This window comes from Archocentrus centrarchus, chromosome 22 (assembly GCF_007364275.1).
Source record: "Archocentrus centrarchus isolate MPI-CPG fArcCen1 chromosome 22, fArcCen1, whole genome shotgun sequence".
In the NCBI taxonomy this organism is placed as follows: Eukaryota; Metazoa; Chordata; class Actinopteri; order Cichliformes; family Cichlidae; genus Archocentrus; species Archocentrus centrarchus.
The window spans coordinates 16,211,911-16,225,562 of NC_044367.1; the positions used below are offsets into that span (position 1 = coordinate 16,211,911).

The 13,652-nt window shown below is 42.1% G+C and overlaps 1 protein-coding gene across 1 annotated transcript in view; it reads left to right on the plus strand.

The window, feature by feature from the left end:
- Positions 1-13,652, plus strand: part of aqr (aquarius intron-binding spliceosomal factor) — a 74,172-nt gene that overhangs the window by 39,725 nt on the left and 20,795 nt on the right. Inside the window, exons 30-31 of the mRNA XM_030719166.1 lie at positions 8,819-9,006; positions 11,454-11,625. Of these exons, the coding sequence (XP_030575026.1) occupies positions 8,819-9,006; positions 11,454-11,625 (360 nt within the window). The remainder of the gene's footprint in view (positions 1-8,818; positions 9,007-11,453; positions 11,626-13,652) is intronic.

The window sequence follows — 13,652 nt, forward strand, 5'->3', positions numbered from 1 at the left end:
GTTGGGTCAAGGTTTTGTTTTTTAAGAATAGGTTCTACCACAGCGTGTTTAAAATCAGCAGGGACACAACCAGAATTAAGACTGCTATTGATAATAGACAGCACACTCTTTCCCACTGTGTAAAAAACATCCTTTAGTAGGCGAGATGGAATAATATCTAAAGGACATCTTGTTGGTTTCAACTGGTTGACTACTTCATTCAGCAGTGAGAGAGACACGGGCTCAAAGTGGTCAAAGGTAGTAGCGGTTATTGTGTGAACAGATGGGTCAGTGACAGGAGGGATAATATGAGACCTAATATTAGCTATCCTATCAACAAAAAATCTTAGTAATTTTTCACACACAGCTTTAGACGCAACAAGAGGAGGAGCACCGGGAGGATTTAGAACAGAGTTAATAACAGTAAATAAAATGCGTGGTCTGTGACAGTTATTAGACACAATCTCAGAGAGATACTTTGTTTTTGCTGCTCTTACAGCTCTCTGATAGTTCAGTAAAGATTCTCTGAGCGCATCAAAAGACACTTGAAGTTTATCCTTTTTCCATTTACGTTCGGCTTTTCTACACATCTGTCTGAGTTCTCTGGTGCCACTGTTCAGCCAAGGCTCAGTTTTAAGTTTTGGTCTCCTGATTTTGAGAGGAGCAATGGTGTCAAGGATTTCTGAACAGGTGGAATAGAACAGAGAAAGTAAGTCGTCAGTGTTCAGCTGGCTGGGCCAATCAAGAAGTACTGCATTGTAGCTATTTTGATAGCAACGAATAAAGTGATCAGCAGTAACTGAATTAACCATACGAGATCGGTGTGTAGGCACATCAGGTTTGGCTGACTGACATGAAAGTGAAATCTCAAATATTACAGGCATGTGATCAGAAAAATTAACCTCACAAATTTCAATGTCACAGAGAGGCAGGCCACTAGACAGTACAAGATCCAGAGTATGTCCATGTTCGTGTGTCGGGCCTTTAACTAACTGCGCAAAATTAAAAGAGTCCAAGACATTTAAGAAATCATTAGTCATGGGCGCATTTAAGCAGCAGACATGAATATTAAAATCACCTAGGATTAAAACACTGTCATATTTCGGCATAATTCCTGCCAAAAATTCAGAGAAGTCCTGGATAAAATCCTTGCTGTATTTCGGTGGTCGGTAAACCAGTGCGCACAGTACAGGGGTGGACAGCTTGATTTCAAATAACTGCAGTTCGAAGCTGGAGTAAACATCAGCTGTTAGCTGCCGGCAGCTGAAGCTGTTTTTATAGACAGTAGCTAGCCCTCCGCCTCGGCCCGTTAACCGAGGAGAACTGAAATAGTGACAGCCTGGAGGGACAAGTTCAGAAAACGGGCTCAACTCACCCAAGGTTAGCCAAGTTTCCGTCACTAGGAGAAAATCCAAGCCTCGAGAGGTGAAGAAGTCATTCAGGATAAAAGTCTTATTGGCTAGAGACCTAGCATTAACCAGGGCAAGCCTGGCTAAAACAGAGTTGCTATCCGGCTGCGATGCACGACCCAGGGGGCGAAGATTCCGGTGATCCACTCCACCTCTACGGAGACGGGGTGAGGGATGCCGAGGAAGCTGGACAGTAGGTCGCGGAGCCACAGGTACAATCCACCGATAAGCGGGTTCCAGTGATCGCCAGGATATGGTCCACTTGGGGTCCGGGGCAAGACGGTTCAGAAAGTCGCGGGGGTTGACCATCGGGGAGTGTTTAAACTTCGCTGACACACCACCTCGTTTCCCTCGTTTCCTGTGGCGTTTCTTGTTTGCATGAAGACAAAGTGGGCTGCGGCGAAGGTACAGAGGTACAGTCTCCAGCACAGGTGGGACTCGAAACTCCTGACGTCCTGGAAGTAGTCGATATTGCTCTTCAACAATGACTTTGATAGTTAGAAGGAATTGGCGGTCATAAACCAAAAAAGTGGAGACATTACTGAAGAGAAACAAAGCGAAAATAAGCAAAACAGGTAACAGCTGACGGCAAGCCACACACACCGGCGCCATCTTGAATCCAGTGGAGCTCATTCTTTCGCTCAGGTTCGGGATGAATTTACCCAGGTAAGTGACCATTCCCAGAAAGCGCTGCAAGGCTGATTTGTCCTCCGGAGGGGACATTTTATTGATTGCCGCTATTTTTGTAGGATCAGCTTTGAGGCCTGTCTCAGTGAACACGTGTCCTACGTAGCTCACCTCCCTGAGCCCGAATTTGCATTTGTTTCTGTTGAGTCTGAGCTTTATTTTTCTGGCCCGGTCCAGAACCATTCTCAGATTTTTCTCATGCTCTTCTGCGTCTCTACCACCAATAATAATGTCGTCTACGATTATAGCGCATGGGTATCCGGCGAATATTTGTTCCATAGCTCTTTGGAAAACCTCGGAGGCGATATTGATGCCAAAGGGCATCCTGAGGAATTTGAACCTGCCGAAGGGGGTAGTGAATGTGGTGTGGAGAGATGAGGCACTGTCTAATTTAATCTGCCAGAATGAGCTTTTGGCATCAAGGACGGAGAAGACAGTGGCGCCTGACATTTGCGCTGCCACCTCCTCTACTGTGCGCATTGGGTGATGGGGGCGCATTAGTGCTTTGTTTAAGTTTCGTGGGTCCATGCATAAACGAACCTCATCTGTGTCTTTCTTGTGTGTAGCAACCATATTAGAGACCCACTCAGTGGGCTCGTCCACTGGTTCGATTACTCCAAGGTCCTGCATTCTCTGGAGTTCCAGTTTCACCTTTTCCTGCATTGCCACAGGAATGCGGCGGGGGGGGGTTGATGGCTGGCACCACGGTAGGATCTAACTTCATTACATAGGTTACAGGTAGTTCACCAAGTTCATCTGTAAACAAGTCCGCATATTCCTGGAACATCCTCTGTGATATGGTTTGATCCTGAACAGTGTCTATGTGGTGTACATCTTTGCTAAAGGTGACCAGTTTCATCTTCAGGCTGTCTTGTAAGCCTAGTATAGGCTGTGCATTTTTGTGAATAACTTGGAATTTTAGCATGTGGTGCTGTCCATTGAGCTCACATTGCAGAGTCACTGTGCCAATTGACTCGATCACAGTCCCACCAAAAGCAACAAGTTTTATCATTCTACTTGGTTTGCATATTTCTTCATGTTTTTTGATGGCTTTGTATGTATCGAGGGAGATCAGATTGCATTTGGCCCCAGTATCAACTTTTAATTTAAGGCTTTTGTCATTAATCATGACAGTGCAGTGTCCTTCCCCTTTGTAACAGTCCTCAGTGTGTATAGTGTCGATATTGTTGTCTCCCTGTATTGACAAGCCCTCAACCATAAAAGTGTCAGTGTCAGAATCTGCCTCTGTCAATAGCTGTTTACTTGTCTGCTAGACTTGCAAACTCTTGTTGATCTGCACAGCTTCTTGAAATGGTTGTAATTCCCATAGCCGTGACACTGCTGACCAAAGGCCGGGCATTGGTGGCGTTGGGCAGGGTGCGTGCCTCCGCAGTAGCTGCAGTTTGAGATCAGTGTACTTTCCGGTTTGGCTTTAAATTTCAACTGGCCTTTGGGTTTGTTACTGCGTTTTATCTGCATGGTATCCACACTGGCAGCTGTCGCATATTTAGGTGCAGAGAGGGTTTTTGTATGTTGGTCTGTGAGCTCACTTATTTGGCAGATACGTATAGCCTTTGCTAGCGTGAGGTCAGTTTCTTTGAGTAAGGAACGTCTGACACTGTCATTACATATTCCAACGACCAGTCTGTCTCTAACAAGTTCATCCTGTAATTGGCCGAAGTTGCACGTTTTGGCAAGGTTTTTCAGTGTGCTCACGTACGATTCAACTGTTTCTGCTGGTTTTTGGCCTCGAGAATTGAAATTGTGTCTCTCCATTATCACGTTTGTTTCCGGGTTACATATTTCTCTAAATTTTCGTAGCAGGCAGACGGGATCCTCCCGGGACTCCGCCTGTGTGATGACGTTTTCGCCATCCGTGACCGCGGGTGCATATGTGAATGACTGCTCCCTTTCTATAGCCTCCGGTCCCGCCAGATTGAGGAGTATGTATGCTCTCGTCTTGGCAGGCTTATCACTGTGTGCAGCGGTGATAAATATTTCGTATTCACGTTCAAACTTACGCCAGTTTTCTGCTACATTTCCGTCAAAGACGAAGGGATCGGGACGTCTGAATCCATCTGCCATTCCGGCGATTTATTCACCTCCTTTCCTGGTGCCGAGTTGTCTGTGAAATTCCGTCCGGCTCAGTCGCAGCGAGAGAGATCCCACTTCTGACACCATGTCAATCACGAGAAAGGCGTATGATCCAGGTTTCAGTATTTATTAATACCAAGCTGTTGGGAGACAATCCACAAAATGTCATGGGGGAGAACGCCTAGCATACGTGTCTCCGCAAAACCTCGTGTTACTCTCGACATCGCGAGACCGACTTATACGGCAACACCGTTAGTCAAAACAGTGCATTAACACAACTGTCTACAGATCCCATCATCAAAAAGGCCTTTTTTGTTGTTGGCATCCTTTGCTCTTAAAGTCTTTAAGTATGCCAGAATCTTGAAAACACATACAGAAAATCTCTCCTGGTTTACACAGCGCAGTCTTGTAAAGCGTAACCAAAGAATTAGATTGCAGATTTAGAGTAATATCATCTGGACTTACTTGATAAACAAAGATGCCACGCGGGGTTTTTAGAAAAGCTGCACAGTTCATCAGATCACACCTGGGACAATCTCAGTCACCAGATCCTACACAAGTTTTGGAATCCCAGACTGAAATTCAGCAGAATACAGCTGAACAACCCAGTTCTGCGACTGGGAGAAATGCCTCTAAGTTATCGCCGATAAAATCCAATCAAACTCAAGCCAAATCACTGAGTTTCACTCAGTTGTTCAGTTGTTGTTTTAGAGGCTCAGAACAACTGGATGAAACTGAGGACATAGAAGACCAACCCACCTCTACAACTGAGGGAAATGTCTCTGAGTTATTGGCGGTAGAATCTGATCCAACTCATGGTGAGTTGGATTATGAATATCCTGAGTCCAGAGGCTTGGAAGAACTGGGAGAAACTCAAAACATGGCAGACCAACCCACCTCTGCAACTGAGGGAAATGTCTCTTGAGTTATCAACACTAGAATCTGATCCAACTCTAGCCGAGTTAGATGATCATCACCCTGAGCCCAGAGGCTTGGAAGAACTGGGAGAAACTCAGAACATGGCAGACCAACCCACCTCTGCGACTGAGGGAAATGTCTCTTGAGTTATCAACACTAGAATCTGATCCAACTCTAGCCGAGTTAGATGATCATCATTCTGAGCCCAGAGCCTTGGAAGAACTGGGAGAAACTCAGAACATGGCAGACCAACCCACCTCTGCAACTGAGAGAAATGCCTGTAAGACACAGGAGCTCTCTGAGAGTACAACCTTGGCCTCTCGAACAGTTGAAATTCAGAAAAGGAAAGAAGCCCAGAGGCTCGAAACAACTGAAAAAACAAAAGGAAAAAACAGAAAGAAGAAGGAATGTAGAAAGTCAGAAAAAAATAACCATGAGGTCTTCAGATCACAAAGGGGAAAATCTCAGGCAGTATATTCTATGAAAGATCTGGAAAAGTCCTTGATTAAAATTCAGCAGAGGAGGGCAGACCAACCAACCTCTTCGACTCAGAGAAATGCCTGTGAGACACAGGAGGTCTCTAGAAGTACATCCTCTCTGACAGGTGAAAATCAGAAGAGGAAAGAAGAAAAAAGAAAGAAGAAGCAAAGAAGAAGAGAGGAAGAAAATCCTGGCCTCAGGCTTGTTCCCACACGTTTGAGAGGAGATATTACAGTCTACAGTTATCTAACTGAAACAGAAGCTCCTTAAAAAGTTTATTCTGGAGCCAGAGCCATTGTCCTGTGTGTTGGCTGAGGAACAATTTTCATCCTGAGGCCATGGATCAACTGCAGGACTGCAATTCTACAAAAATCTTCCATGGTCTGGCAAAGAAGTGCAGCTCTCATACAGAGATTGTTGGCTCCAGAAGACCTCAGAATAGCTGCTAAAATTTGTATTTAAATTATTGGTAGTAGAAAACCTATTTCAATTGGTTTGTATTCTAAATTTTAAGATGTAGTTTTTATATAACCAAAACAGCAATTGCCCCAAGTAAATGAAACCAACCAGTCACGACAGATGGCTGCCCCTCCCTGAGCCTGGTTCTGTCGAAGGTTTCTTCCTGTTAAAGGGGAGTTTTTCCTTCCCACTGTCGCCAAATGCTTGCTCATAGGGGATCATTAGATTGTTGGGCTCCTCTATAATACTGCTGGGGCTCCGCAGTATTATAGAGGCTTGGGGAAATTGCTGTTTTAAACTGAATTTACATAAATAAACTTTTTAAAAAAAACATACGCAAGAGAGAACAGTTTTTTCTTTTGTTTTTTTTTTATTGTCTCACTCTTCCTGGAGATTGGCCACGTATTGAAATCTAAGGAAATGGGAAATTTCTTTATATGTACACATTTATGTTGCAGAAGAACAAATGAAAGTGCACAGGGAACATGTTTTTGAAGGCAAAAAAAGGAAGGGGGGGGACCCTAAATAGTTTTGCCATGGTAACCAGAAAAAAGAGGATGGAGCATGGAGTACTGCTGCTTCTGCTTCTTCAGGATGGAACTTCAGACTACTAAAACATCCTCAGACTTTTAAATATTCCCCCAGCCATGTTTCACTGTGGTTTCATTCTCTCTCTCCTGTTGGTCTCCTTACCTACATTCATTGTGTTTCATCAGTAAAAGCACCAGTCACTGTGAAATGCTGGTTGAAGAATTTATAGAATTTATCCCCTGCTTATCTATGTTACAAAAACACAGGTGGGTCTGCAGAACTCCACTTTTGGAGCCCACCTGTCATAAAACTTCCTAAAGTACAACATGAGGTTACAAAGTCATGTGACCCAAAGATGCTCCTGCATCCAATCACCAAGGTCTCAAGCATATATGAGTATTGGCTATAACAGGCCTTACCTTTACCCCAGTAACTTTAACTTATTCAGTGTTCATTAATTCAGTGTGTGTGTGTGTGTGTGTGACTCGGCCAGAAATTTTTATTCAGCCCAGCGCAGGGGGGTTGCTAATGCTAAGCTCCAACTTGTTAATTGAGTGACGGTGCCTACATATGTAACCAGAAAGCACCTCTGAAGCCAAGGCAGTAATCAGTTTTTGTGGACATGTAGTTACATTTCTCAATGTGCATGTTAAGTTAGGTTCAGAGAGGATTTTTGGTTATGTACGTAGTACCAACGCAGAATGCTAAACCAGGCCTTATTAGATCGTGAGTGATCATTTTTGCATATAATCTAGAAGAGTTACACTTATATATCATGCATTTAATGTGTCCAAGAGTGCTGTTTACTTTCACTAATGGGTTTGACAGAAATCACGTAAAAAGCTTACCCAATAAAAACATAATCCAGAGGTTTTAAGGATCAGCTGCTAAAAGCATTTTCTATGTTCAAATATCAGTCACCATGTTGTAAGCATAAATTATCACGATTTTAATGCAACAACAGGAAGTGACATCATCTTGCTGGGAACTGTAGATTTTTTCTTGAAGGCCTTTCACAGCTCCACTGTTGCTGAAAAGTAATGTTTGGCTATGGCTTTCTGAATTCAAGTAGGGCTGCAACTATAAGTTATTTTAGTAATCGATTATTCTATCAGTTATTCCATCAATTAATCAAGTAATCAGATAAGAAATAATTTTTCGTAATAAAAATTCATCTGCACATTTTAACTTCTGTACTGCAGTTTTTCTGTGTGAAACAAACAGCGGTGGATGGAGCAGCTATAAAGTTCTCTTTTCTTCATGTTGCTGATCAGGTGGTTGATTAAGGACCTCCAGCTGTTTCCCAGTAAAAGTTTTAGGGTGGTTACAGGAGTAAGCCCTGCTGCTTTGGACGTCTCCTTTTTCTCCACCTGAGCACCCTCTCAGTAACGGTTCCGCCACTTTGCGCTTGCTGTGCGTGTGCAGACGGACTGCACGTAAAACAGCTGCTGCTGTGTTTTTGTTGAAAAACTGGGGGCTGCATGAGCTAATCCGGTGTTGTGCGAAATTCTGTTCCCCCGTGAAAATCTGTTCCCCCTGTTTCGGGAGAGTGAACTGCAGCCAGAGAGGCGGATCCGACAGTCTTCACGGCGCTTCTGATCAATTTCTCGGTAAAAGTCTTTTACAGTGTTTATTCCTCTCATCAAGAACAACAACTCTTGTGAATATGAAAACATTTGCTCTTTATTTGCCAAAGTTACACGGGGGGAACCAAATATTTCAGCCATCCAAAATATTGTGTTCCCCCTCCATGAAATGGGAACAAATTAATTTACGAGCAAGTCTTTTACAGTGGCTTTTTTACCGAGAAATCGATCAGAAGCGCCGTGAATTCAGTCGGATCCGCCTCTCTGGCTGCATTTCGCGCTCCTGACACAGGGGGAACAGATTTTCACGGGGGAACGGAATTTCGCACAACACGGGCTCCTGTTTGCTAAATGCAGTGACAGCAGAGCTCTGAAAGTGAAGCGGTGAAATCCTCAGCCCGGCGCGAGGGCGTCTCAGCTCCGTGCAGCGCCTGGCGATCAACCGCTAGCTAGAACACTGAAACTGTATGTGAATATGTGTTAGACTTTGCATGTCAGATGTTGATTTGTACAGCTAATACAGTATTTACACTTCTGTTTATTCCTGTAGTCAAATTTAAATGTAAACTTAAATTAGCTGTAACATCTGCACTGATCCGTATGTATTTTCACAGTAAATGTATTTTTAAAACAGTATTTTTACAACTTATTCATCTTGTGTTCCCCTATCTGTAGAACCCAGAGGATGGCTACAGCAGGCTAAAGCGTTGGATCATGATTGGCGACCACCACCAGTTGCCCCCAGTCATCAAGAACATGGCCTTCCAGAAGTACTCCAACATGGAGCAGTCTCTCTTCACCCGATTTGTCCGCCTGGGAGTGCCCACAATAGACTTGGATGCACAGGGCCGTGCACGTGCAAGGTGGGTCACCAGGCAAAATACAATCACAGTGTCCAGTGCGTCGTACAAGGATAAAAGAGTTTTTAGCTTAATATGAAAAAATAATGCCTTAAACATATTTTATTCTATACAAAGCATTGTTTTGATTTCTTCTTTTTTTCTATATACTGTCATGTTTTACACTATAAAATCAGTTGTCCAACAATCAAGAACAGTCAAAACTAAATCAATTTAATTTAGCTTATTGAGCCATCTTCTGAAAAATTGTGATGCTTTGTAATGGACAAAAAAAAACATTCAGGCAGTAATGCTAGGTTCAATTCAGTTTTATTTATGTAGCGCCAAATCACAAGAAACAGTTGCCTCAAGGTGCTTTATATTTTCTCTACAATAATTATAGAGAAAACAGTCAAAATGACCCTCTAATAGCAAGCACTTGGTGACAGTGAGAAGGAAAAACTCCCTTTTAACAGGAAGAAACCTTCAGCAGAACCAGGCTCAGGGAGGGGCAGTCATCTGCAACGACAAGTTGGGGCTGAGGGGAGAGAGACGGGACAAAAGACATGCTGTGGAAGAGAGCCAGAGATTAATAATAACTGATGATTAAATGCAGAGTGGAGTATAAATAGAGTAGAAAGAGGTGAATGAAAAGAAACACTTAGTACATAATGGGAACCCCCCAGCAGCCTAGGCCTATAGCAGCATAACTAAGGGATGGCTCAGGGTCACCTGATCCAGCCCTAACTATAAGCTTTATCATAAAGGAAAGTTTTAAGCCTAATCTTAAAAATAGAGAGGGTGTCTGTCTCTTGAATCCAAACGGGGAGCTGGTTCCACAGAAGAGGGGCCTGAAAGCTGAAGGCTCTGCCTCCCATTCTACTCTGAAGTATCCTAGGAACCACATGTAAGCCAGCAGTCTGAGAGCGAAGTTTTTAAGATAAGATGGGACCTGATTTTTCAAGACCTTGTATGTGAGGAGAAGAATTTTAAACTCTATAACTCTATTCTAGATTTAACAGGGAGCCAGTGAAGAGAAGCCAATATGGCAGAAATATGCTCTCTCTTTCTAGTCCCTGTCAGGACTCTAGCTGCAGCATTTTGGATCAGCTGAAGGCTTTTCAGGGAGCTTTTAAGGACAGCCTGATAATAATGAATTACAATAGTCCAGCCTAGAAGTAATAAATGCATGAATTAGCTTTTCAGCATCACTCTGAGAAAGGATGTTTCTAATTTTGGAAATATTGCACAAATGCAAAAAAGCAGTCCTACATATTTGATGAATATGTGCATTGAATGACATATCCTTGTCAAAAATGACAAGATTTCTTACAATGTTACTGGAGGCCAAGGTAATGCCATCCAGAGTAAGTATCTGGTTTGACACCATGTTTCTAAGATTTGTGGGGCCGAGCACAAGAACTTCAATTTTATCTGAATTTAGAAGCAGGAAATTAGAGGTCATCCAGGCCTTAATGTCTTTAAGACATTCCTGCAGTTTAACTAAGTGATGTGTGTCATCTGGCTTCATGGATAGATAATCCTGGGTATCATCTGCATAAAAATGAAAATGTATGCAATGCTTTCTAATAATACTGCCTAAGGGAAGCATGTATAATGTAAATAAAATTGGTCCTAGCACAGAACCCTGTTGAACTCCATAATTAACCTTAGTGTGTGAAGAAGACTCCCCATTTACATGAACAAATTGGAGTCTATTAGATAAATATGATTCAAACCACTGCAGCGCAGTACCTTTAATACCTATGGCATGCTCTAATCTCTGTAATAAAATGCTATGGTCAGCAGTATCAAAAGCTTCACTGAGGTCCAACAGAACAAGCACAGAGATGCAGGATAGGTGAGCAGGATTGTCAGGTTCTGTTCAAACAGCCATAGGTTGGAAATGATACCTTGATACTGGATTTACTGAGAAGAGTTATCTCACTGCAGAGCACAACAACATAATCAGAATAACACCTGTTAACATGGTAACGTGCATAAAAATGCCAACACAAATTAAGTAAGTTTTCCATCATTTTGTGCATCAGGTGTTTCAAACATAGTATCAGTTAAGACACTGGAATCCAGAGTGAGTATTGTGCAGAATGAGAAACACAGTGCTTGTTATCTTTTAATGTAAGAATCAAGTCCACTCCAGCTATTTGGGATAGCAGTTCATGGGACACAGCTCACCCCCAGACGTGATGCATTGTTTAAATAACTGGGCAAACACCAAGAAATTGATGTCATTTTTGTCTTTAAGCTTATTTACTGCTAAATTGGTTTCTCATTTAAGTTTTAGTTGCATTAAAAGCAATAAATACATATAACTTGCCTTAAGCTGTGGGAACCCTGATGGTGCTGACTGATAAAATTTACAAGGTGCTGCTGGTGTCCTGTTAGGGAAACGGCATTCTAGTAACACAGATGTGGCCTAATGATTGTGTGATTATATTGCTATTCCACAGCCTGTGCAACTTGTACAACTGGCGCTACAAACACCTGGGGAACCTGCCTCATGTTCAGCAACTTCCTGAGTTTCAGGTACCCAACCCTGGCCTGACCTTTGACTTCCAGCTTATTAATGTGGAGGACTTCAATGGGGTGGGAGAATCTGAGCCCAACCCTTACTTTTATCAGGTTAGTAGTTTCCACAAATAAACACATTTAATGTAATGCTTACATATGCTTGTATGCCATTTAGGGAACACATTGAAAAACCTCTTAATACTAACTTTAAAAAAAAAAAGAACATATGATTAATAATTTCAAAAACAGAAATGGCCACATCCAAAAACATTGGAATCTAATACTAAAAGTCAAACAATTACAACTTCAGGTACTTTGCTGCCTACAGTATGAACTACTTCAATTGAAATAACTGTGAACACCCTAGACATAACACTGTTAGTATTTTGTGTATATGTATCACAGCTAGGGGTGTGCGATATTGACAAAAAAAAAATATCTTGATATTTTCTGTAATATTCTCGATAACGATAATAAACGATATTTTGCATTATTTAAAAATGTGTTCATACAAGAAGTGCAAGCTGGTAAAATATAAAACTTAAATCAGTGTTTTTGAGACATTAACTTATTTTTTATTTTATTTAACCAGGAAAAACACAGATTAAAATCTCTTTTTCAAGTGTCCTGGGCATGACAAATGTAAATAGAAAAATTTCGGCGAGTTTTTCAAAAGCAATTGCTTGACAGAATGGGGGGGGGGGGGGGGGGGGGTCGAAAAAGAGGCTGTCCAGAGGGATTCCACCTACATTACAGCAAAATGAAATCACAAACTGATTTGAATTTCCTCCCCTGGCGCAGTGTGTTCACTCATTTCCAGCTTTAGGTGTGTTGTTCAGGCAGCTATGCTAGCGCACACAGTACAGGCGCTCTCAATGCACACGCACAGCAGCCTATACTAAAGCATAAAGTAGTGAGCGTGTGGAACCGAGGCGTTTGATTTTTTTTTTTTTTTCCTAATTAACCTACTCAATAATGTCAGCTCGCACATCATTAACACGGCAATTATATTATCGTAGACGATATATATATATATCGCACACCCCTAATCAAAGCTACAGAAATTGTTAGAATAGCTGAAATGGTTCATGTTAGACAAGTTGTGGAAGTCCAGGCCTTTATAAAGAAACACACTCACACACATAATATATTCATTACTCTGCTTGGTGTGCAGCTAACATTGGGTGTCCAGCATAGACTCGTGTGTTTCTCCTTCACACTGGAAGACGAAGACGTTGCTGAGACACAAAGCCTGTCTGGGCATAGGGCAGGGTCAATATGGATGTTTACGTTGGCCGCACACCAGCTCAAGAGATCAAAGCTTAGTGTCAAATAAAAAAGGAAAAAAAAAACCTTATGATAGATTTACATTGTTATGGAAGGTTTTTGAAATATACACATCTCTCCATCAAGAGATGTAAAAATAGAATAGCTGATAGAAATGTAAGATAGATACTGTAAACAAAATACTCAACGAGTTTGTAGTAATCAGAGCCAACAGCACTGGATTTCAGGTAACAATTATCCTGTTTAGTCACTGAAATATCAAATTGAAGTGTTCAGTTTAGAACCTGTTTACTCATTAAGCATATCACATTGCTTCATGAATCTGACCACTACAGTCATGCTGTGCACACTAAAGTCCCTGAAGCTTCTTATTGTTGTTAATTCAGCACCATGTGGAATTCTCGCGGTACCAGGTCATATGAATCTCAGCTCCATTTGCCAGTTGCCATTTTGAGTCTCCTCAAGGGAATCACCAGTATCACTCATTATGCTTGACACACACACACAGATGCACTTTCCTGGAAACCAAACGGGATAAAATTGACACCAGAAGAGAAATTGTATCCAGTGCACACTAAATACATGTCACAGCTGAGCAAACACTGCCACAACCACTGCTTTGTGCTTACGCATGAACTGTGCACAAACCATACACAAATACTGTGTGTGCACAATCTGTAGTGCAAAGGGTGTTTTCCTGTTGCTTTGCCTCATTTGCTAAAGCTCTTTCCATATTGAGTCTCAGCCAATTGATAGTACTTCACTGTTGTCAAATGGCTCATGAAGAGTAAGATGCTTATCTAAAGCCACAGCTTCTATTTGAAAATTGCCTCCCTTAACCACTAGGCTTG